This window comes from Eptesicus fuscus, chromosome 20 (assembly GCF_027574615.1).
Source record: "Eptesicus fuscus isolate TK198812 chromosome 20, DD_ASM_mEF_20220401, whole genome shotgun sequence".
In the NCBI taxonomy this organism is placed as follows: Eukaryota; Metazoa; Chordata; class Mammalia; order Chiroptera; family Vespertilionidae; genus Eptesicus; species Eptesicus fuscus.
The window spans coordinates 44,727,529-44,751,349 of NC_072492.1; the positions used below are offsets into that span (position 1 = coordinate 44,727,529).

General features: G+C 42.9%; 1 protein-coding gene across 3 annotated transcripts in view; it reads left to right on the top strand.

Moving 5' to 3' along the window:
- Positions 1–23,821, top strand: part of MAP2K6 (mitogen-activated protein kinase kinase 6) — a 104,646-nt gene that overhangs the window by 47,205 nt on the left and 33,620 nt on the right. For 2 of the 3 annotated variants that reach the window (XM_054709034.1, XM_008156260.3), the window contains exons 2-3: positions 16,268–16,334; positions 23,008–23,056. In XM_054709034.1, the coding sequence (XP_054565009.1) occupies positions 16,268–16,334; positions 23,008–23,056 (116 nt within the window). Of the gene's footprint in view, positions 1–12,741; positions 12,837–16,267; positions 16,335–23,007; positions 23,057–23,821 lie in introns of those variants that run through there. The other variant, XM_028132289.2, reaches the window with a different exon arrangement.

A 23,821-nucleotide genomic window follows, 5' to 3' on the forward strand; every position in this document is an offset into this window, starting at 1 on the left:
TCTGTGCCAAAGTCTTGTTTGTCATGTGCTCTCAGTAAGTAGGGGGACAAGGTGGACGATATGGGGAAGGTAGGAAAGCCTTATCCTCTTAAGCTCCGAGGATAAAGACTCTGAGGGTTTCTAGCTTAGACACGCATTAAATATGCGTGTCTCCCTTTTTCTCCCTAGGTTAGTGCTTCTGCTTGCGCTTGCGCACATGTTCAGTTCACTGAAACATAATGTAATCGGGTAAATAAATACTCAGAAGGAAGCACGGTGTCGCCAGCAATCACAGCCTCTGCCAGGAAATCTAGAACAGGTTGCATTCTGCAAAAGGAAGAAACGCTACAATAGTCCTAGCCATTGATTTGATACAAAAAAAGGGCTTAGCCCTAGTCCATGGCCTACTTACTCACAGCTGTATTAAATATGACAGAATTTCACTGCCACCATCGAATTTAGACTATTTCTTGGATGCTTATGTAACCTATTTTTTGACTTATTGTGAGACTATTGGGGGAGCTGAGCCCAGGAGATGTGCTTTTATTTCCTATAATGTCTCTTTGCTGCATGATTCGTTTGGCTGTTTGCTGTTCTCCAGTACAGAGAGATTTGGAGAGTTAAACTGATATTCCTGGGAGGAATGTCTTCTTATTTGTTTAAACAATTTAAGGAAAAATATAGTTTTTTAAAAATAGTTTAAAAAAATACTTTGCAGCCTGGTCAGTGTGGCTCAGTGGTTGAGCATCAACCCATGAACCAGGAGATCACGGTTTGATTCCAGGTCAGGGCATTCCCCGTAGGGGGCGTGGAGGAGGCAGCCGATTAATGATTCTCTCTCATCATTGATGTTTCTATCTCTCTCTCCCTCTCCTTCCTCTCTGAAGTCAATAAAAAAAAATCTATTTAAAAAATAGTTTGCAGCCATGTATGGGGGCCTATATTCTTTATTTTATATATAGATACATCATTTTTTTTAATCCTCACCCAAGAATATTTTCCATTGATTTTTAGAGAGAGTGGTAGGGTGCCTATATTCTTGTGAGGAAAGAGTTCTGCAGAACTTAGCCTCATTTCCTAGGACTTTGCACCTCTCCCCTCATCCCCCTCGTGTTCTTTCACCCTCATTGCATAGCACGTGCCACACCTCTGGTTGCTTGTGGCTACTCTGGACCCCTCCTCTTTGTCAGAGGACATTCTGTTCTTCCCAACAGCCCCAACCTGTTTGCAGCTTGGCACACAGGACTCTGCACAGTCTTACCCCCGGGGACAGTACTAGTTTCAGCCTTTCAAAGACCGAAGCTTCTGGGCCAACAGCTTTCAAACACTGAGACAATTGGGAGAGGGAGTAATACATTGAAGTTAAGAGAACATAGTCTTGGCATAAAAGGAGTAGGATATCTTGGCATCCGTCACTTATAACCCCTGCATATTTTGGAGAAATTCCATTTCATTCTTCCTTTTTTTTTGGGGGGGGGAGGTGTGAACCTGAAATAAGAGGCCATAGTACAAGTCAGGAATATGGAGATTGGGAGGTGAGATTAGGTAAGGGAACAACTTTTCCGAAGAAAACATACCTTTCCAAAGCAGCTCAACAGACAAAATGCTTGCTGGGAAAGTTAAATCTTCTGAAAATCGCCTGAGTTCTGTAGTAATAGAAATAAAAGAATAAAAACTAGTGTGTCTTCTTGATTTAAAAGAAAAAGCAATGTAGTGTTAGGATGGAAAAGTTGTATATCTAGCGTGGGCTTTGGGATTCAGACCTGGATGGAAATACAGACTGTTGGAACTTGAGAAAACATGTTAGTTCCTGCACTCATATAGTGAGAATAATATTTCATTTTTCACTTGTTTTTCTTTTTCATTGTGGCAAAATATATATAACACAGACCACACCACCTTAACCATTTTTATGTGTACCGTTCAGTGGTATTAACCACATTCACATCATTGTGCTACCATCACCACCATCCATCTCTAGGACATCTTGCAAAACTGAATCTCTGGACCCGATTAGACAATGACTCCCATTTCTCCCCACCCCCAGTTACTGTTCTCCTTCCTGTCTCTATGAATTCAACTACTCTAGGGACCTCATCTAAGTTGAATCCTACAGTATTTTTTTTTTTGTGTGCCTGGATTATTTCACTTAGCATAACATCTTCAAGGTTCATCCATATTGTAGCATGTGTCAGCATTTCCTTCCTTTTTAAGGCTAAATAATATTCCATTGTGTGCATGTCACATTTTATTTATCCATTTATCTGTCAATGGGCATTTGGGTTGCTTCTACCTTTTGGCCATTGTGAATAAAGCTACTATGAACATGCATGTGCAAATATCTCTTTGAGATCCGGGTATTAGTTTGTTAAGGCTGCCATAACAAAGTACTCTAGGCTGAGTGGTTGAAACAACAGAAAATTATTGTCTCACAATTCTGGAGGCTAGAAGTCTGAAATTAAGGTCTTGGTTACTTCTGAAAACTCTCTCCTTGGTGTATAGATGGCTGTCTTCTTGTATCTCCATGTGGCCTTTCCTTTGAATAAGTAATGTACTGACATGGCTCAAGTTGAAGATTTCCAAATTTTCTCTTCTTATAAGGACATCAGTCATGTTGGATTAGAACTGACCATAATGACTGTATTTTAACTTAATTACCTCTTTCAAGACCCTATATCCAAAATCATTCTGGAGTACTAGCGGGTTAGGACTTCAACATATGAAATCTGTGGGGATACCATTCAGCCCATAATACCCTGCTTTCAATTGTTTTCGGTATATACCCAGAGTAGAATGGCTGGATCACATGGTAAATGTATTCATAAATTTTTGAGGAAATAGTTTATTTTTATAGAGTGGTTATGAGATTCAAATGCATGTAAAGAACTTAGCGGATGGTTGGTTGGCCCCAGAAAATGTTGACTCTAATTAGTTGTATAGACTGTAAACTGTCTGATCCCAGAATTTTCAGGCAAAGAAATTAAGTCCAGAAAAGTTAAGCAATTTATGCCTTCAAGTTTCTAGTGAGCAGCAGACTCAGAAAAAGAACCTAGGTTCTGACAACGTCAGGGCTCTCTTATTACCATGTACCCCTTCTTTGCAGTCCTTCATATAAACTGTTCTATTATTTGCTATTAACTATTCGCTGGCTTTTATGGCATTTGATTCTTTTCTTCCGTTTTTAAACCTAGTTTTCTGAATAGGTAACATATTTGTATATCTGTACCATGAAATATCGTTTGGCATTAGAAAGGAAGAAGTACTGATGCATGCTACAACATAGGCGGACCTGAAACCATTGTGCTAAGTGAAAGGAGCCAGCCATGAAAGCCCACATATTATCTGATTCCATTTATATGAAGTGTCAAAAATAGGCAAATCTATACAGACAGGATGTAGGACCAGAGAGAAGGATAGTATTGGTGGAAAATGGAGACTAAATGCTAAGGGGTATGATTTTTTTTGTGTGTGTGTGTGGGTAATAAAAATGTTATAAAATTGATTGTGGTGATGGTTGCACAACTCTGTGAATGCACGAAAAACCATCGGATTGTAAGGTTCAAACTGGTGAACTGTATGTTATGTGAATTATATCTCAATAAAGCTGTTACAATACAAATTAGAGGGCAAAGGTAATGTCGTGGATCTATTGTAGACCTTGGGGTCGGCAGCCCTGGAGATTAAGATTTCAAACTCTTCAGTAGCCAACTTTCTACTATTTCTCAAAGAGCGGAATGTATCACATACTCACATGTGATCTTGGGGACTCATGGGCAGTTCTTGAGCTGGTAACCACTTCTGACTCATTTGTTTCCACGTTTGACGATGAGCAGCTTTGGAATGGAGGAGGTTCTTAAAAGAAATAAGGACGTTTTAGATCCCACCTACCTTCCAGCCTTGCATAGTAGGGTGCCTATTAGAATTTCTCTCTCACACTTTTTGTAGACCATCAGCCAGTTCCTCGGGAGCTTAGGCGTGGCGGGAGTACTGAGTAGAATTTCATTTGACGCTGCAGGCGCTCCTTTGCTGACCTATTCTATTCTGCCTGTTTCCAATGTGTCTTGGCTTCATGTTTCCCCGGGTCCCAGGGGAAATCTTGGCAGAACACCCTGTTATATGTCAATACGAGTGCCTCTCTCAGCTTTTCTTCACACTGAATTTTCTCTGGGTTGTCACCCTTTAAGCTCTTCTTTTTTCTTCTTGCCTTAAAGAGAGACCCTTCTCTCCTCTCTCTGAGTCTCCCTTCTCTCCACTGAGCTGTAAATCTCACGAGGCCCCCCGGGACCTTGCCCCGTCACTTCTGTTCACTTCTCCCGCCTCTTTGCCTCTGTCTCCCACTTGCTTCTTTTCTCCTCTAGACTGTTGCTCAAATTCCCTGTCACTTTTTAGAAAGCAGTAATAAGTGTGCAACAAACAAACAAACAACCAAACCCAAAACAACCAAACACCAAAAGTTCCCATGGCTCTTTATTGCTTCTTCATTATACTATATGCTTTATGTTTTTTTCAGTTACCTTTTGGGAAAAGTCTGTGCATTTTCCTATTTTCATGGATGTGTATTTTTTGAGGAAGAGGCCCAGGTAAGGAAGTTAAGAGCCCCACGCTGAAGTTAAGTCTAGAACATATCTTACCTAGACAAATTCTGGATGTGAAAGTGAACTGAAGTTGCAACAGGAGGCGAGCAAAGTGTCGAAAAACATTTTCCCAGGCATCATGCTAGCGGCCCAAGGACCACAAGTGGACTCGCGTTCCGGTGACGCGGCTAGATGCAGTGAGAGTGCTATTTGGTGGAAAGCCTAGTTTTATTTATTGTTTAGCTCTTGGAGGATGGAGCAGTTTCCTGGAGAGAAAATAGTGTCCTTAGTAGGAGACGCGGGTTCTTCCTTCACAGAAAAAGCCCCCAAATGGTTGTTGAGATGCATTTGGTTTTGTGCATTTATTTTACTTGGAGTGTTACGGTTTCTGGTGGCTAGCCAGCTTTAAGAGTCTCGGTGACCTTGAGTGTTTAGTCTAGTCTGGGGCTGGTTAATCCTCTGGTAGGAAGTGGGAGGCATCAGGTAGAGATTCCCATCAGCATGAGGTGAGCAAGGAATCCATTAGTGGGCTGAGAGCCCCTTTCTTTGATATGGAGGGGGCGTCCCTCACCACACACACAGCCAAGTGTCTCTGAGACACAGTGTTTTGCAAACAGAAGCCACAGTCACAGCTTTCAGTCGCTTGACCATTAACCTCCTGCTAAAGTAATTTCTGTCAGGTAGGACCTAGGCTTATCAATTTCATCAGAACCCCCACCCCCACCCCCCATAGAGCAGGGGCATTAGTTTATAAACACCCCCCAGAGCCAGAGCCCTCTCCTCTCACAGTAGAAAGCTTTGTGATGTTGTCAGTAAAGCTGGGGCCAGAGCACCATTTAGTGAGGAAAGTAGCTGGTTTACTGACGGAATGTTTCCATCTTAGCATCCGGGGAACTGAAGTCCAGAAATGTTAAAACGTTCGTGGCAATATAGCTTTACAATCGAGTCTGGCTCTCCCGCAGGACCCAGCTCATGTCACCATGGTTCCCGGGAAACCGCTTTCTAACCTGCCTGCTATCTACGGAAGTCTGGACATCAGAGTAGAAAGCCTGTTCAGGGGATTTAATCCAGGACTTTTTTTTCTTGGCTCCCAGCTGTAATATTGCCGACACAGTTCAGCAATCAGCCTTCTACAAGCCAGTGCAAATAGCCTTGTGATGAAGAGTAATTGCAACTGTGGGGCTAAATATAATTATCCTATATGGGAAGGCTGCCTGCTCACCTCTGGACCAGCTCTGGACGTGGAAGAAGAAATAAATATTCACCCCATGCAGTGGTAGGGACCATTACATTAGGATTTATGTGACAAGCTGAGCACTGCGCCTTGCATATAATAAATTCTCAATAAACATTAGTTGCTTTTATTATTCTCATGAGCAGCTACTTGTTAATAACAAAGCAGCTGCCAAAAATAGCAGTGTAGCCGACTTGGCAACTTTCCTTTACCTAGCCCGTATTTACCCAGTGGCACTGCATATGTTGCTGGGTTCCTTTAATCCTGCTAGGTCCTTAGCAGTATTCCCATTTTAAGGATGAGGCTTAGATTAATAGCTTCCCAAGGTTTCACAGCTAACGAGTGCTATGGTTTGGTTCCCTTCCCACTAGGCCTCTTCTTTGTTTTCCAGCTTAACCGTATGTGACGCTGATGGAGACTTTTAATTCATCCAATGGTATATGTGGATGAATGAGCGCCTCCCTCAGCTCTTCATGCCACGATCCAATAAGAAAGACTTGTGAGAATTGCCATCAATAATATGCAATTAAAATCCGTCTAATAAAAACTTGCAACTTAAAATCTTACAACATCAATATATCCAGGAGTCATTATATATATATATATTAACTCTGTATTTTGGGTTAGCCCTTAAAACCAGTTTGGGGAAATTGTAGGTCACTGTGTATGAGACATCATGGAACATATTGAATTCGTACCTTTCCCTCAACTTTTCTGATCACATAGGTAGGTGGGACATTCTCCTGGTGCAGTAGGGAATTTATGTACTTTTTGTGTGCTCAGTCTTGGAGAGTAACCCATTGACATGCTTCAAGGTGACTGCCTGGAACAAATTCTAGACTCATTACCTAAGACTGGAGAATTCCACTTCTTTTGAGGCCCTGCGTTAGGGCCCCACCTGAAGCAATGTTTTGTAATCAAGGTGACGATGGTTGATTCAGGAGTAAAAACTAAGGGCCTGCGTCTCTCAATTCCCCCTTCAGGGTTCCATGAGGACCTGAAATCATTTTGAAATATGAGTCAACTTACATAAAGAAAACTGTTTTGAACATAAGTTGTTTGCTTTTGTAAATGAGGGTTCTCTCTTCGGAAAATCTAACACTTAAACTGAGTGGTTTTCTCAAAGTGATTCCTTCGTCTTGGTTTTTTAATGGCCCGTCATGAACGTCAAACTGGCAGTGCCACCCTGGGGAATTGCACTAAGCCAGGGGGGTGTATGTGGCAGAACAAAAGACAGAGGCCACTCCATCTCTTGCCAGGCCGTGGTTTGCAAAACACACTCTCAAACGTGTCCAGCCTCCGTGGAGAGGAAGGGGATGCGAGACTGCAGAAACAACCAAGATGCAGAGGATTAGCCTCCGTTTCTTTGGCCGAGGGTGTGGGTTTCAAGGGGAAGAATCCTGCTGATTTTTTTGTTGTTGTTGTTAATCCTCATCTGAGGATATTTTCTCATTGATTTTTAGGGAGAATGGAAGAGAGAGGGAGAGACAGAGAGAAACATAGATGTGAGAGAAACACATCAATTGGTTGCCTTCTGCATGAGCCCGGACCAGGGCCCGGGCCGGGGAGGAGCCTGCAACCAAGGTACATGCTCTTGACCAGAATCAAACCCAGGACCCTTTGGTCCGTAAGGCCAGTGCTCTATCCACTGAGCCAAATGGGCTAGGACCCAAGTTTTTAATATTGCTTTGTCCCTAGTTTCTTTACCTTCTTGACATAAAGAATATTAGAATGTGCTGCAGGCTTGGAGAAAGGGCTACATTTCTTCCTTATGATTTTTCCTCTGAGATGGCATCAAGTTAGAAAGAATTGGAAGGAACCCGGCCGGTGTGGCTCAATGGTTGAACGTCGACCTATGAACCAGGAAGTCAGGCACATGCCCAGGTTGTGGGCTCAATCCCCAGTAGGGGATGTGCAGGAGGCAGCCAATCAATGATTCTCTCTCATCATTGATGTTTCTGTCTCTCTCCCTCTTTCTCTCTGAAGTAAAGAATATATATATATATACACACACACACACACACACACACACACACACATATAGAAATCAATAAAACATACATATGTATATATACATATATATATATACACATACATACACACATATATATGTGTATATATATATATTTATATATATATATTTTTTTAAAGAAAGAATAAGAAGGAGGCCAGCACCTTCTCCTCCTTTGTTCCAGCGAAGGGCATCCACTGAGGACTCTCTACCAATACGCATTCCTCTTAGTTTGCAGTTAATTTCTCAACTATCCCTCTTTTGTAACCTTTAAACGAGAGTTTTCTGTGATTCAGTCTGTATTTAAGAAAATCTTTATATTTTGGAAAATTTCAAACCTGCTCAAAGGTAGATAATATAATGAACTGCCACAAGTCCATTGACTAGTGTTGACAATTACCAGCTCATGGTCAATCTTATTCATCATATCTCCCTATGCCCACCATATTATTTTGAAACAAAAATTCTAGAATTATGTTATTTTATTTGGAGGCATTTTAGTGTTTATCTCTAAAATACGAATGCTGTTTTTTAAACCTAACCAAAACGCAGTGAGCATTTGCAACGATCAAACGCATCACTACATTCTATGTGTGTGTAACCCGTGGCCATGTTTTGTTTTTTTAAAGTGGAACTTTTTAACACTCTCATGACTCCATTTCCTTTTGATAAAAACTCATGAATGAAGCAGCATATAAATGAGGAAGGAGATGAGCACAGACAGCGGGGATTTCCCATCTAACCGCTGCCTGCCTCCTACCTTCTCTCTGGGCTCAGACCACAACTCAAGGCCATTGGCTGTGATTTGCTTTTAGGTTCTTTCAAGAGCACGTAGGCCCAAATTGTTAACATTACAGGACAAACTTTAGCCCTACCGGGTCTAAAAAGAGAGCTTCAATCACAGGGAGTTTAGGAAACCCCCGGAGTGCTTTCAGTCTTTGCAAGGACCCCTAGGAGGGAGCTGTTAGTGCTGCTCTCCACAGGCTGGCTCATGCTCCTCTGACACACCCAGAGCTTCTTCCTGTCCCTCACGATGCTTCTTCCTTCGCATCTCCTTGTCTCCAAATGTCCTGACCTTGGCTGCCCTTGCTCCCATGCTCTTCTTGCTTCTCTGCCTGGCTCATGAATTTTCTACTTCTCTGTTTGTCACTCCCAGGTCTATATATTCCACTCGCCCATCTCTCTGAGGCTCCATTTGCCAGCTTGAAATCCGCCATGCCCTTCCAGCATCTTGCACTTAACACTCTTGAATTTCAAGTGCTTACCTGCCTTCTCCCACCATCATCCCAACTGGCCTGACTTTCCTTTTTCATTTAATTCTATCTAGGTGGGGAAAAGCCAGGTTACTACTACTATTAATACTACTAACAACTGCCATCATCACTATCTACTAGTATTACTACTACTAACTACTACGACTATTTACTACTACTACTACTACTACTACTACTACTACTACTACTACTACTACTACTAGGTGTCTGATCTTCTGTACCTTATCCAGTAAATTACCAGAGCCCATAGATTTTGCCTCTGAAAAGTTTAAGCAGCTTATTTATGAGCCAGATTGCTGTGGTCTCTGCCTCTTATTTCTTGGGTCTAATGCTAACTGTGTGTATGGGCCAAACATGGCGTAGGGCTTTGAAGAGCCTGCATTCTTGTGGAAGAGATGGGGGACCAGATAGGTTCAGGCCCTGTAGGAAGAAGACATTCAAGATATGCCAAGTGAAATGTGGCCACACAGACAAGGGGTGTTTAGTGTGTGTGTGTGTGTGTGTGTGTGTGTGTGTGTGTGTGTGTGTGTAAGACTTCCTGAGGAGAACATGCTTGAGCTGTGTGTTGAAGTTGACCAGTGGAGACAGGTGATAAGAACATTCCAGGGATATATCCTAAGAATCCCGAAATACCAATCAGAAAGAATGTATGCACCCCTATGTTCGTAGCAGCATTATTTACAATAGCTAAGATCTGGAAACAATCCAAGTGGCCATCAGTAGGTGAGTGGATAAAAAAGCTGTGGTACATTTATACCATGGAATACTATGCAGCAGTAAAAAAGAAGGAAATCTTACCCTTAGAGACAGCATGGAGGGAACTGGAGAGTATTATGCTAAGCGAAATAAGCCAGTCAAGGAAAGACAAATATTACATGATCTCACTTATATGTGGAATCTAATGAACAAAATAAACTGAGGAAAAAAATAGGTCCAGAGACATGGATGCATAGGAGAGACTGACAGATCTCAGAGAGGGGAATGGGAAGAAATTAACCAAAGAACATATATGCATATATACATAGCCCATGGACATAGACAATAGTGTGAGGAAGGCCTGGGTTGGGGCAGGAGCTGGGTGGAGGGGGGCAACAGAAGGGAATATGGGGGATATATACTGTCAAAAATAAAAAAAAGAACATTCCAGGGAAGATAAGAACAAAGACCTGGAACTTAAAACACCAAGGTGTGTATGTGTGGGATTTGTGTGTGTGTGTGTGTGTGCATGTGTGTGTAAAACATAGTTTCAAAACATCCTGCAGATATAAGATGAATCTCATTACCTTATTTTTTGGAAACATGGAGGACATGACATGACACTCCTTTACTGAAAAACATAGCTGACGTCTCCTCTTGAATCTGAAACTGAAAAATTCTTAGTTACAACCTTTCAGTTCCTGGGCAAAATGGCTGTCACATTGGAATTTATATGGGGAAGTTAGACAGTAAACCAATAAGTAATAAATACATGCAAAAATAAATACATAAATGCAAAAATAATTGAGACTACAAGAAAAGGTTATGAGGCATATAAATAGTAGATGGTCTTGGAGATCTCTTGTAGACACAGTGGACATTTTATTTTATTTCTTATATTTTTATTGATTTCAGAAAGGAAGGGAGAGGGAGAGAGAGATAGAAACATCAATGATGAAAGAGAATCATTGATTGTCTGCCTCCTGCACACTCCCTACTGGGGATGTTCCCTGACCAGGAATCGAACTGTGACCTCCTGGTTCATAGGTCCACGCTCCACCACTGAGCCATGTCGGCTGGGCAACACAGCGGACATTTTAAACTAAAATGCTGGAGATCTGGGAAAGTGGCACCCAGTTCCCATCCCATCCAGTTCCCATTGTGCTAGATGTCGGTCAGTGAGGACAGTGATTTTCGGAAGGTCTGGGAAGGTCCTGTGGGGTGTGCAGTGAGGTGAGTTCGGAAGGTTGAGTTCCCGTCCACCAGGGGACTGCAGCCCCGTAGGCGCTGGGAACACAAAGGTCAAGTCCAGACTCAGCTGCCTCCTTGAAATCAAAATGACTGCACAGGGTAGCTTTGCACTTCCCTCCTCTAACGTTTATGTAATCCCCAAGACGTCTGGCAGACTGCTTGGAGTCTCTCGGGGGTGGGCGAGATCCGGCATTTGGGGGACGGGAGCGTGTGTGCCCACTTTCATGTCAACTTCGCAGAGCCGGCGTTCCCCCTGCGCCCCCTTCCCCTGCCCTGCTTCCTCCGTGGCTTTGCATCCGATCACGGCAGTTTAACAACACAGAATGACACTTCTCCGCCGGTGTTCCTGCCAGCTCCCCTTGGAACTTGAAGCCTAGATGCAGGGACTAAGGAGAGGGCAGCCAAGGCTCCAGGTTGCCAGCTACTTGGCCGGCAACCCCATTCACATTGGGAAACAGGTTTTTAAAAAAAAAAATTTTGGCCCTGGGAGCAATGCCATCCTTTTGTAAAGCTGTGTCAATAATCATAAACCCTCATCCTTATGCCCACCGCGCCCCCCCCCCCCCCACGTCAGCCAAGATGACAAATATTTGGGTGTCAGCATATCCTCATGGTGCCACCTTTTGTTGACCCTGTGGGATTCTCGCCCTGTTTGGGTTGGCACGGGAGCTCGATCCTCTGTTTTATGTAATAAGGCACATGAGAGAAGCCCTTTATGCTCTGCCTCCCCGAGTGGGCGCTGAGCAAGAGGTCTTGTGTACCCCATCATTTTCGGTACGGGCAAAGCGAGCGAGCTAGCATTTCTGTGGCCTGGGAAATGTTTTCTAACCATGGGCAAGGTTTGGTGTATTTTTTCCCCCCAGTGCCATTTTGTTCCAGGCCAGGATCACAGTGACCCAGCTTTGTTCTAAGATGAATTTTGCAAATATGTGTGTGTGTGTGTGTGTGTGTGTGTGTGTGTGTATGTGTGTGTGTGTGTGTTGGAGGGGAACAGTGCGACTACAATGTTTTCAGAGAAAACAGGCATGGGTGTGACACGGGCTGATGTCACGCAGTCCTGCATAGGCTGGGTCAGGCCGGGGAGGCTCACCCTTTGCAGATTGCACCAATAAAAGGGCAAAGCTTGTGGAGACCTCCAGAAATTCACAGAATTCTCTCTTTCTGAGAAGGCTGGTTTTTAGCATGTAACATAAATAGAGCCTACGTTCGGATATACTTTTTTTTTTTGGTCATTTTTGCTTTAGTATATCAAGGGAAAATGCTGTTGAACATCCTCGGCCACTTAGCTTTATTATTCATATGGCTCCCTCGTTAATTTTTTGTCACACCGTATCCCAACGTGAGCGTCCGGGGTTGGCAGCCCTGCCAGCGGGAACAGATTGCTTTGAAATCAACACAGCTTGAAATGGACCACATACTGTTTTTCTCCCTTTTAAGAAAGGAGAGAGGCATTTATATAGAAAGGCTGCAGAATGCTGTACTGTGCAGAATTAGTGTATAGATTTATTCCTCTGGGTCTGGCTCATGATTAATGCCACGCCTTACTGTCTAGATGGACCCACTTCCCTTCCCTCTTTCTGAAGTTGCAGTTTCCCGGGAACAATAAACTCCCGGAGGTTTGCTGCGATCAGATCGGCCCTCGAGGAGGGTGGAGCCTGCTCAGTGCTGCTGCCTTCTGCTGCACTGTGGTCTCGGGCGCTAAGCAGAGCATGGCTTCTGTGGGGTCTCTGCCCACCAGCCCTCCTTGCAGCCTCCAAAACCTCACCAGACTCCCTCCCGCTGGCTTCTCACGGGGCTGTGTTTGCAGTGGCGAGCAGGTAAGTGAATTATGGAATGTGGGGTGTGTATGTGTGTGCTTTGTGAATTTTGTGCCATTTGATCCACTTTTTAAAAGGAAGGCAGGGTATTTTCCAGCCTTGTAATCCAGCTAGGTTTTGTGTGTCCTGGAACTACTTTTCTCGTTGCCGTCGGAAGAGAACTCAGGGCCTTTCTCACACCCCCAAGACGTGGTTGTTGTCTCGGTCCTTTATTCCATTAGTCTCCGTGCCACGAGGTATCTCTCTCTTTCTCTCATTGACTATTTCGTGGTATAGATGTGCTGAGTGTGTGGAGTTAGAGTGTAATGATCGGTTGCTACTAAGGAATGGCGAATAATTCATTGCTATGGTGTCGTAATTCCTTTGCTCTGTTAAAGTTTGGCAAAAGAGGTTTTCTCCATAAAGAGCTATTTTTCTTGTGTTGTGTATCTTCTAAGAGCTGAGTAAGAAGAAGTGAAGGAGAGAGAAATGCAGGGATTGAGGAATAACATCTGCTTTGGGTTTGCTGAAATGATACCTGGAGGGTTTTTTGTTTTTTTTTTATCGCAGGTGGGATAGTTTTTATGCTTGTTTAGGTTTATCTTCAGAATGTCAAGGGAAGTATCGGGGTGTAGCTGTTGGGATTGCCTGTATCACCTGTCACCTATACTGGCATCTGTACCTAGCTCTCTGAATTTGTTATTCATTGGGTACCAGACTATTTCATTTAACATAGTGTTCCCCTTCTATTTGATGGAGGCCCATAGGTGGGAATTAGGCCATTTACCTAGTATTTGGATTCTCACAATCAGGTCCCACCCTTAGTATTCTTCTAGAATTCTTCGTGGGTCACAGTGCAGCATGGGGTATTGTCAGCAACTGGCTAATTTAGTAACATGTGCTAAATGGCCCTGAGTTCCAGGTGTAAGAAAGTCAGTGGTGAGTGTTGAATCTGATAAAACGTATAGTTAAGCAGACATGAGGAGGGAACCTGTTATAATGAGGGTGGTCCTAAAAGGCGTTCCCCCCTGGCTTTGTACAGCCTGGCAGAATTGAACTAGATTTTGGATTTTGAATGCATGGGAAGCAAAAAATAAAAAATAAAGAAGAAGACTCAATTACAAATTGCATTGGGCTTTGATAATATGGCCAGTTTTGTTCATCACTGTCTTACATGACTTCGTTAATGTAAGTGTACAGATTCTTTCTCTGAATGATTATAATTAACAGCTACTTGAGGTGTCTCAATGCCCTTTTATAGGTATCTCATTTGATTCTCATATTAGTCTAACTAGAGGCCCGATGCACGAAATTCATGCAAGGGACTCGGCCCTCACTGCCTCGCAGCCTCAGCTGGCCCTTGCTGCCCCGGCTTCATCCAGAAGGTTGTCTGGAAGGACGTCCAGAAGGTCATTTGGCTGTTCGGTCTAATTAGCATATTAGCTCTTTATTATATAGGATTAGAGGCCTGGTGCATGAATTTGTGAATGAGTGGGGTCCCTTGGCCTGGCCAATCAGGGCATCTTGCCCATTCCCTATTGGGGCCGGCTGGTGGGGGCTGGAGGAGGGGCCACAGGAGGTTGGCTGTGGGAGTGTTGAGCTTCTGCTGCCTAGAGGTCAGTGTGTGTCATAGCGACTGGTCAACCAGTCATTTCAGTCATTCAGTGGTAACGGTCGCTTAGGCTTTTATATATATAGATAAGGTAAGTATTGATGCTACTTCGTCATTTTACAATGGAGGACATGGAAAGGCAGAGGAAAAGTGACTCTGAGGTCACTGGCTGGTAGAAAGTTGTTTGTTTTTTTAACTCAAAATTTCATACTTCAGCCCAGCCAGTGTGGCTCCATGGTTGAGCATCAACCTACAAACCAGGAGGCCATTGGTTCAATTCCTGGTCAGGGCACATGCTAGGGTTACAGCTTGGTTCCCAGTGTGGGATGTGCAGGAGGCAGCCAATCAATGATTCTCTCTCATCATCAATGTTTCTGTCTCTCTCTCCCTCTTCCTTCATCTCTGAAATCAATAAAAATATATGTTTAAAAAAATCCCATATTTTCATCACCCCTCTCTCTCTAATCATCTCTAAACTTCTTCCATTGTGAAACAGTGGAAAGAGCTCTGACCTGGGGGTCCAGAAACCTGGATTCCGATTCTGACTGGGTCATAGCTGGCTCTGTGATGGTGAGCAGTCCCTGGAGTCTTTGGAAGTCATTGTCCAGCCAGCAGGTACAAGGCTTGATTTCTAAAGTTCTGCATCTGCAGAATCCCTCCCCAGGACCTTATCCAGGGCCTGAGTCAGCTCCGCATGCTCACTGGCAGCATGTAGGAGAGGTGAGAAGGAAAGTGGCACCTGGGTGTCCTATGCAGCTCTGCTTTGGCACCAGGAGACACCTAGGATCTCCTTAGATGAGGAAAATCCCTGGCCCTTCCACAGCGATTTCCTCTGATCTGCTTCCTGAGCTGGCGCTTCTCAGGCTGTTCTTTTCACTCATCTACAAAATAATTTGGGCTCAGCCTTCTTGTGGTTTCAGCCCAGCGATGAACGCATCGGTTACGTGCCCATCTGGCTCCCGGAGAAGTGATAACCTCCTTGCATGAGCCCATCTGTTATCTTAATCCTTTTGGAACAGGGCGAATGTAAATAAATATTATTCTATTTCTCTCTCAGGTGTTTCAGCTTCTGGCAGGCGGTTGAGAATGGGCAGGGCAGACGGTGGGAAAGTATTTTTATTTTTTATTTTACCTCCATGGTTTTCTATCAGTTGTTCACAGGGGATTTAGAAAATGGTGGGATACTGTGATAAGGGTGACTATGTTTCACTGACATGAAAAAAAAAAAGACACAAAAAAAACACACACCTATAAGCAGCACCGTCTACCGTTACCATTGTCCTGTATAAGAGAGAAGTTGGAATGACAAATTTCCATCAGGGAGAAAGGCCAGGTCTTCCTAGATAAACAGAGTTGGCATTCCTTTTTGTTTGTTTGTTTTAGATATATTTCTATTGATTTCAGAGAGGAAAGGAGAGGGAAAGAGAGAGAGAAATGTCAATGATGAGAGAGAAGACTAGATCAGCTGCCTCCTGCACAGCCCACACTGTGGACTGAGCCCGAAACCCATGCATGTGCCCTGACCAGGATTCACACTGTGACCTCCTGGTTCATAGGTCAACACTCAACCACTGAGAATGCCGGCCAGGCCAAGAGGTGGCATTCTTAAACTGACATCTTCACCCGGGACCGCGGAAAACCTCATCCATGACTGCAGCTCTGCTCAGCCTTGCGTGTGGGCACTTGTCACTCACAGACTTCCTGGGCAGGGAGTGGAGCCCTGAATGGGGGAGATGAGAGATACGGTCCCAGGTCAGCCCTCTCCTGCTGCTGCCGTCCCTGTCCCTGCGCTAGTGCGGTGACACAGACCCTAACGTTATCCTCATGTCTTTCCCTGCAGGCAAGAAGCGAAACCCTGGCCTCAAAATTCCAAAAGAAGCATTTGAACAGCCCCAGACCAGTTCCACGTAAGTTGGCAAGATCATCGTCTTCATCCAAACACTCACACTTTACAGATTTCTGGGCTAGGGGGCTTCACGTTTGCACCGGCAGGCAATATCCTGACCTTCGGAAGAATGGTGAGAAGGAAGAGTCCTTCAGAGGGAAAGCTGGGTGCTCGCCGTTCTGAGACTTGCACTAATCACACTAGGTCGGTCAGTCTGCAGTGAATGGGTAGCTTTGAACTCGGTGTCGTCTCACACGACTGGTTGGCTGGAAATTGAATGCCACAGATGCATTTGGCAGATGGGGTCCCCCGTTAGTCCAGCAAGGACTCCGGGTGTGGACTGTTTGGGCTTTTCCATATAGATCTGAGCAAACAAGTAAATCCTTGTGAGAGCCACGACTATAAAACTCGGGGTGAGATGGAAAATGGTCTTTGATGAGAACTCAGATTCCCGACACCTAGATCCTATCCCACATAAACAGAAGGCAAAATGAGGTAAAGGAACACTTAAAAATTTTTTTTTTTTTATTAGTTGAGGCCTTGGCCCAAGTCCCCAAGTGAGCTCAAGTCCTGGAGAAGCAGGACACCCTCTCCCTGAGGTTTAGGTTGAGCTTTATTATTTTTTGGCCGATGCATTTTCAAGCGCTCCAGCACCATTTGTTGAAAAGGCCACCCCTCCTCCATTTACTTGCTTTTGCTTCTTTGTAAAATACTAATTGAGCATACCTAATGGATCTATTTCTGGGTTCCCTATTCTGTTCCATTGATCTGTGTGTCTGTCCCTCTGGGAATATCACACTGACTTGGTGACTGCAGCTATACAGGGCTATATAGCACGATTTAGCATTAGGGAGAGCAATTCCTTCTATGTGGCTCCTCTTTTTCAAAATTATTTTGGCTATTCAGGGCCTTTCTCTTTTTCATATAAGTTTTAGAATAAGCTTATTGATGTTTTTAAATAAACTTGCTGAGTTTTGATTGGAATTGTGTTTAACCTATAGATTACAATTTAGGGAGAATTGGCATCTTTTACTAACATTGAGTCTTCCTATCCATGAACACAGTAGATTTCTCCAAGTAGTTAGATTAACTTTGATTTTTTTTTATCAGTATTTTATAGTTTTCATCATAACATTAGGTTTTAGCCTAAGTATTTTTTTTTTTTTTTTTGGAGTGGGGAGAACAATTGTAAATGGCATTCTATTTTTTTATTTTGGTTTCCACTTCTTTATTATCAGTATCTAAATGTGCAATTGATTTTTGTGTTGATCTTATCCTGTGATCTTACTTATTAGTTCTAAGAGATTTTTGGTAGATTTCTTAGCGTTTTATGTATAGCTAGCCATGCCTTCTGCAAAAAAAAAAAAAAAAAAAGGGATACTTTTATTTCTTCCTTTTTAAATTGTATTTTTAAACCTTTCTTTTCTTACCTAATTTCAGTGGCTAGAATGTCCTGTACTGTGCTCAGTAAGATTAGTGAGAGCAGGCCACCTTGCTTTGTTCCTCATCTTAGAGGAAAAGCATTTCATCTTTCATCATTCAGCATATTAGATTTTTATAGATGCTTTTCATGAGGTTGAAGTGTTCTGGGAGTTTTTTTTTATTTTTTATCATGAGTGTATGTTGAGTTTTGTTGAAAAAAAATTTTTTTTTTTGCTCAAATCAGTTGCTGTAGCCACAGATTCTTCTTTGTCCTGTTGATATGGATTAAATTGATTGATTTTTAAAATTTTGCACTAGCCTTGCATACCCAAAATAATTCCCACTCAGTTGTGGTATATTACTTTTTTTGTTTGTTTTGTTTTGTTAATTCTCACCCGGGGATGTTTTTCCATTGATTTTTAGAGAGTGGAAGGGAGAGGGAGAGACAGAGAGAAGCATTGTTGCGAGAGAGACACATCAATTGGTTGCTCCTGTATGCACCCTGACCAGGGCCAGGGAACCTGCAACTAAGGTACATGCCCTTGACCGGAATTGAACCCTTCAGTTCGAGGGCTGATGCTCTATCCACTGAGCCAAACTGGTTAGGGTGTTACTTTTTTATATATTGTTGAATTCGATGTGCTAAAATTTTGTTGAGGATTTTTGTCTAAATTCATGAGAGATGTTGGTCTGTAGTGGGGTTGTTGTTGTTTTGGTGTGTGCTATTATTTTCTGGTTTTGATAGTAAGGTAATACTGGCCTCATAAAATGAGTTGGTGAGTGTTCCTTTTTTTTGGCAGGCACTATATGCAATAGGTCTTAATTCCTTTAAAATATTTTGGAGATAAAATTGACATATAATATTACCTTAGTTCCAGGTATACAACATAATATTTCAATATATACAATTCTTTTAAAAAATGTTTTCTAAAATTCTTCAGTGAATCAAAATGAGCTTGTGTATTTTACCCCTAGAGCTTTTTTAACTACAAATTCACTTTCTTTAGTAGTTACAGGACTAGTCAGCTGATGATTTTCAGCATGGATAAGTTTCGGTTGTTGGTGGTTTTCAAGGAATTGGTCCATTTCTTCTAAGTCGTTGAATTTATGAGAGTAAAGTCATTCATAGTATTTCCTGAATATCTTTTAATGAGGTTTTCCCCTGATAGTAGTAATTTGTGTCTGTCTTGCCTCTTTTCTGTGTCAATCTTGCTAGAGTTTTATTCATGTTATTGATTTTTTTTTAAAAGAACCAACTTTATTTTCCTGTTTTCATTTTTATTGGTTTCTGCTCTTTATTTATCCTTTGGGGTATATTCTTCCATCAATCTCTCAACTGTCTTATATTACTTCCCTTTAAAATTTTTACTCTTCACCTTCTAATTTGCATTAATTTTCTATATTTTATAAACATTTGAAAACCACCATAAATCCTTCCTTCATACAAACAAATGACTATAAACCCATGCGAAGATAAAAGTAGTTTCTGTATTGTGTTTCCGTGAAGGGATAGAATAAACTTTGACTATACTTTCCTATTTCACTGTGTAAAGCATTATTGTAGACTATACCACTTTCGCTCATGGAAAGCCTTATTATTATTATTGTTGTTTTAATACTGAGGCTTAAAGTTTTACTCCTAAAGAAGTGGCTTCCACATTTTGAATTTTCCTTGGCAATTATCTGAGGTTGGCTTGGTGACTCTGAGCATTTATACCCTGCCTCTTTCTGCTGTACTACACAAAAATAAATAGCCCGGGACAGAGCTCCATTCTCTTTAGTTCCATGTGTGTGGTCCCTCTGCTTGAGCCTTTTCTTTCAGTAACTGATGCCAGTGTGTCTTTGACTTAGGTTTCCAAGCTGTCCCCTCACTTGATTGGCAGCAACTAATTCTACGTCGGTTCTGTGCCAGTCAGCATTCTTTCACTCAGCCCTCACAAGAAACTCTCCCTTTATAAGTCAGAAAACAGACCTGTAAAAGGGTCAGGTGTCTTGCTCAAAAGCAGCCGAGCATAGCCTTGTGGGTAAGACTTCAGGCTCTGGGGCTAGAATGCCGAGGTTTGTAGTTGGGATCTAAACTGCACGAGTTGAATACCTTAGACAAGTTACTTAACCCTCCTAAGACTCAGTTTCCCCTTCTGAAAAAAAAATAGGAATAAACAACAATGTGGTTGCTATGAAGATGAGATATCATAATCCATATTATGTATCCTAGAGCCTGTCCCATTGTCATTTCTCAGTGAAGGTAGTGCCACGAGTTGCTGTGATTATTATCCCAGCACTATTATTACATGGGAGAACTGGAGGCAAATTCAGGGCTCTCTGGCTCTCAGGTATGTTCTGGTAGCCACAGATTAGACGGGTAGAGACTGTGGCCAGGTGGTCCCTGGCTATGAATGAGGGAAGTTGAGAAGATTTCATGGTACGGCTCTGGGTTCTAATCTCACCATCTCTTACAAAGGCCTTAAATGATTTCCTCTGTTTCAATGTCAGTTCTCTAATGTTGGATAGAAGAAGAAGACTTGTAACAATAACCAGTGAGCTGATTACTCATGCAGTATTTATAAATAAATAATTGTAATACACCAAAGCTGGTTATTCATATAAAACACTAACGCTAGGTGCCCTTTGGAATACCTTCCAGGGAAGGAATTTTGTCACAGGCTTGGTTCTTTCCCCAGCGGACGAAAATATTGAAGAAGTGACAGAAAACATCCACCCACAATATAAACCTCCTACCCAGAGACTCCATGCCCCAGGCAAACTTACGTGCCCAGCCTTGGACAGGACACAGTGTCAGCTAACCCAGTCCCATCTGTCGGTCTTGGCCCCGTCCTCTGATGCTTTTGGCGGACCTGCTGAGCCCTCCAGCCTGGGGCGTGGGCGGATTGATCATTTTCATTAGGGGAAGCCTGAGTGTTGAGAGCAGGCTTTGTGGGTTCAGTCAGACTTGGATTAGAATTCTGGGTTCACCACATGGGAGCAGGTTAGCTAAACTCATTTGGAACATGGGAATAATGGTACGCATAGGAAAAGGTTGTGTGTGTGTGTGTGTGTGTGTGTGTGTGTGTGTGTGTAGGGAGGGGGTGGTAAATAATTCATGAGCTGCAGGTAAAGCACCTAACCCGGTTTTCAGCATGTATCCTTTCCTCCTCAGGTCGAGACTCAGAGTCAGGTGATGCTAGTTTTATTTGCAGCTCTGTTGAGGACTGTGGCTTCAGCAGTTTCTCTGCACTTCATTTTCCTCAGCCTGCAAAATGGCACAAAACCCTCCTCATCGGTAGAGGTATGGTGCGAAGTTAGTATAAAGCTGCCGTCAGCAAATTCTTTTGCAAAAGGCCAGAGAGCAAATATTCTAGGCTCTCTGGGCCCCAGTGGCCTCTGTCGGTTATTCTTTGTTGTTTGTATTTTTATAACCTTTCACTTGTCCAAATCGCTCTTAGCTGGGCCGCAGGCTGTCCTCTGCAGAGCCCTGGGGTGAATCCCGGACAAGCAGGCCTGGAAGAGGGCTCCCCCGGTACCCTCACTGGATAGCAAGAAAGCGGAGGCAGCCCTTTCTGCTGCTTTTAGAAGGAAGAATGCTGAACAATTGCAAAATTTTTTTATTGTTTATACTAGTCACACGTTTCAAGTAACAGTTGTCTTTATATCCAAGTTCCACTTCTTTGGAAGTACACACAAATGGTGACAGCTGAAGAAAAATAGCTTTGGAAAGCTTAAGAATGAGAACTCAGACTTTTACTAATTTAATTCCTCTGGAAATGTGTTTCTCAAGAAACATTCCCTGTTCAGAAACATAAGATATATAAATACGTCACTGGGCGTGTCCACATGTGTGTGTGAGTGTGTGCATGTGTGTTTTCCATGCTCTTCCTCCCTCTCTCCCTCCCAGGCCCTGGTTTTCAGTTTGTCTAGGAAAACTTATTTTAGGTATTCTGTGCATTTCGAAGGGATTTTGAGGTGAGAGAAAGCTTACCAAGAAAGCCAAAGACTCAAGCTTCTATCTGTGTTTATATTCCTACGTCTCCCTCGTTGTTTTCTTTCTTTAGTTGCAGCAGAAGGGGTAGAGTTACAATACATTAGGGTTGGGAAAAGTTATCATTGGCAAAGGGCTCTCTTCTCTCTTCCTTTCCTCTGCCGTGCCTTCTGTCCCTCCTGGTGTTTTCCTAGAGACAGCCCTGGCATGGACGGCCCCTCCGTTGCTTTATTATTTGGCCATATTAACAGTATGTTTCCTGGCACATACGATTTGCGTCGTGATGTTTTCGGTGCATTTATTTCAGGAAAATGCTTTTCTAAGCTCCTCGTTAGGAGCAGAGCCAAAGCCAAACGTCTTTCTCTTAAGTGGCTTGATATCAGTCCAGGCAGCAGTGAAGCAGTAGAAATAAACACACGGCCGTGCCCCGTCTGACGGAGACTCGGGTTCAGCAGGCCTCGGGCTGCTGGGCTGAGCCTTGGATGGTGTGTGCACTCTGTAGAGAAGAACTGTCACAACTGAATTAGGCAGCCTGATAGAGGAGAAGGTATTCAGACCTGGAAATCAGGGGGGGCCTGGGTTCATGTAGCCTGATAGAGGAGAAGGTATTCAGACCTGGAAATCAGGGGGCCTGGGTTCATGCAGCCTGATAGAGGAGAAGGTATTCTGACCTGGAAACCAGGGGGCCTGGGTTCGTTGTGACCTTGGACGAGTCATTTCACCTCTCCGGACCTTTTCTCCCCCATCTATAAAGGCAGGGACCAGATAGATTTTGAATTCTTATGGTCTGTGAATTTTGTGAGTTAAGATAACCATTTTGCCAATTATTGTTTTTTTTTAAAAAAACAGTTGTGGAAAAAGTAGGGGGTTCACTGGGCACTTGGTGTTCTTGGATGAAAACAAAGTTTGAGGCGTACTGGAATAATATAATTATATAACTATACTCATAGGGCTCATATTTGTTGGATATTTACTGTATGGTAGGCATTCTGCTAAGCACTTTACTGGATACTCTTACTCTATTTGAGGTAAGTATTTGATACTCCTACTCTATGAGGTAGGTATACCAGTATCCTCAGGTTAAAAAAGAAATGGAAGCTCCAAGAGATTAAATAATTTAAACCCAAATGTATTTTATTCCAAATCCCACACTGTTAACACTTGTATGCTGCTTTATGTTACTCATAAACTTCCTCCTTATTTGTAAGGAAAAAATCTCTCCAATCACATTTGATTTGGGAAGGACATTTTTGACTAAATGCTCACATTTCCCCCTTTCCCCCCTTGTTTTCCTTAGGCCGCCTCGAGATTTAGACTCCAAAGCTTGCATTTCTATCGGAAACCAGGTGAGAAAAGTCATGTTTCATTGAAAAATATTGTCTGTAATATTTTGTCGGGGGATAGATCAGAAAGTTTGAATTTAAAAAGAAGTAGTATGTGGAGCTCTTGATAAAAAACTTCAAGACAAGGTAAATATATATTTACACACACATAAATATATATATTTAAATATATATATTTTTTATTTTAGAGAGGAAGGGAGAGGGAGAGATAGAAACATCAATGATGAGAGAGAATCATTGATTGGCTGCCTTCTGCAAACCCCACACTGGGGATTGAGCCCACAGTCCAGGCATGTGCCCTGACCAGGAATTGTACCGTGACCTCCTGGTTCATAGGTCACCACTCAACCACTGAGCCAGGCTGGCTGGGCTTGATATTTTTGAATGTCAAGTTGAAATCAGGCTGTTGTGGTCGTGATGGAAGGCAATTGAAGATAGTAGATCCCTCCTCTGTGGGGAGGGAGTATTTCTCAAAGTCCAAGCACAGACCTAGCTGCCATCAGTCAGCACATACGCATGTATTTAAGGAGGCATGGCTGACGAACCCCAGTGTAGACAGCTTAAACAGAGCAATTTGGAAGCTAAATTGGAGTTGGACCTCTATATCACCTGTGACAGGCAAGTGGCATGCTTTGGGAGTCTGAACATCTCCCAATGCTTCTTACTTTCAGTGGCTGCTTGAAAAAGCTTCGAGACCAGTTGCTTCTGGACCAGAAATAACCCTTACAATGTTGGGAGAAACCAGAGAGAGGACAAGGTAGTCTGTTG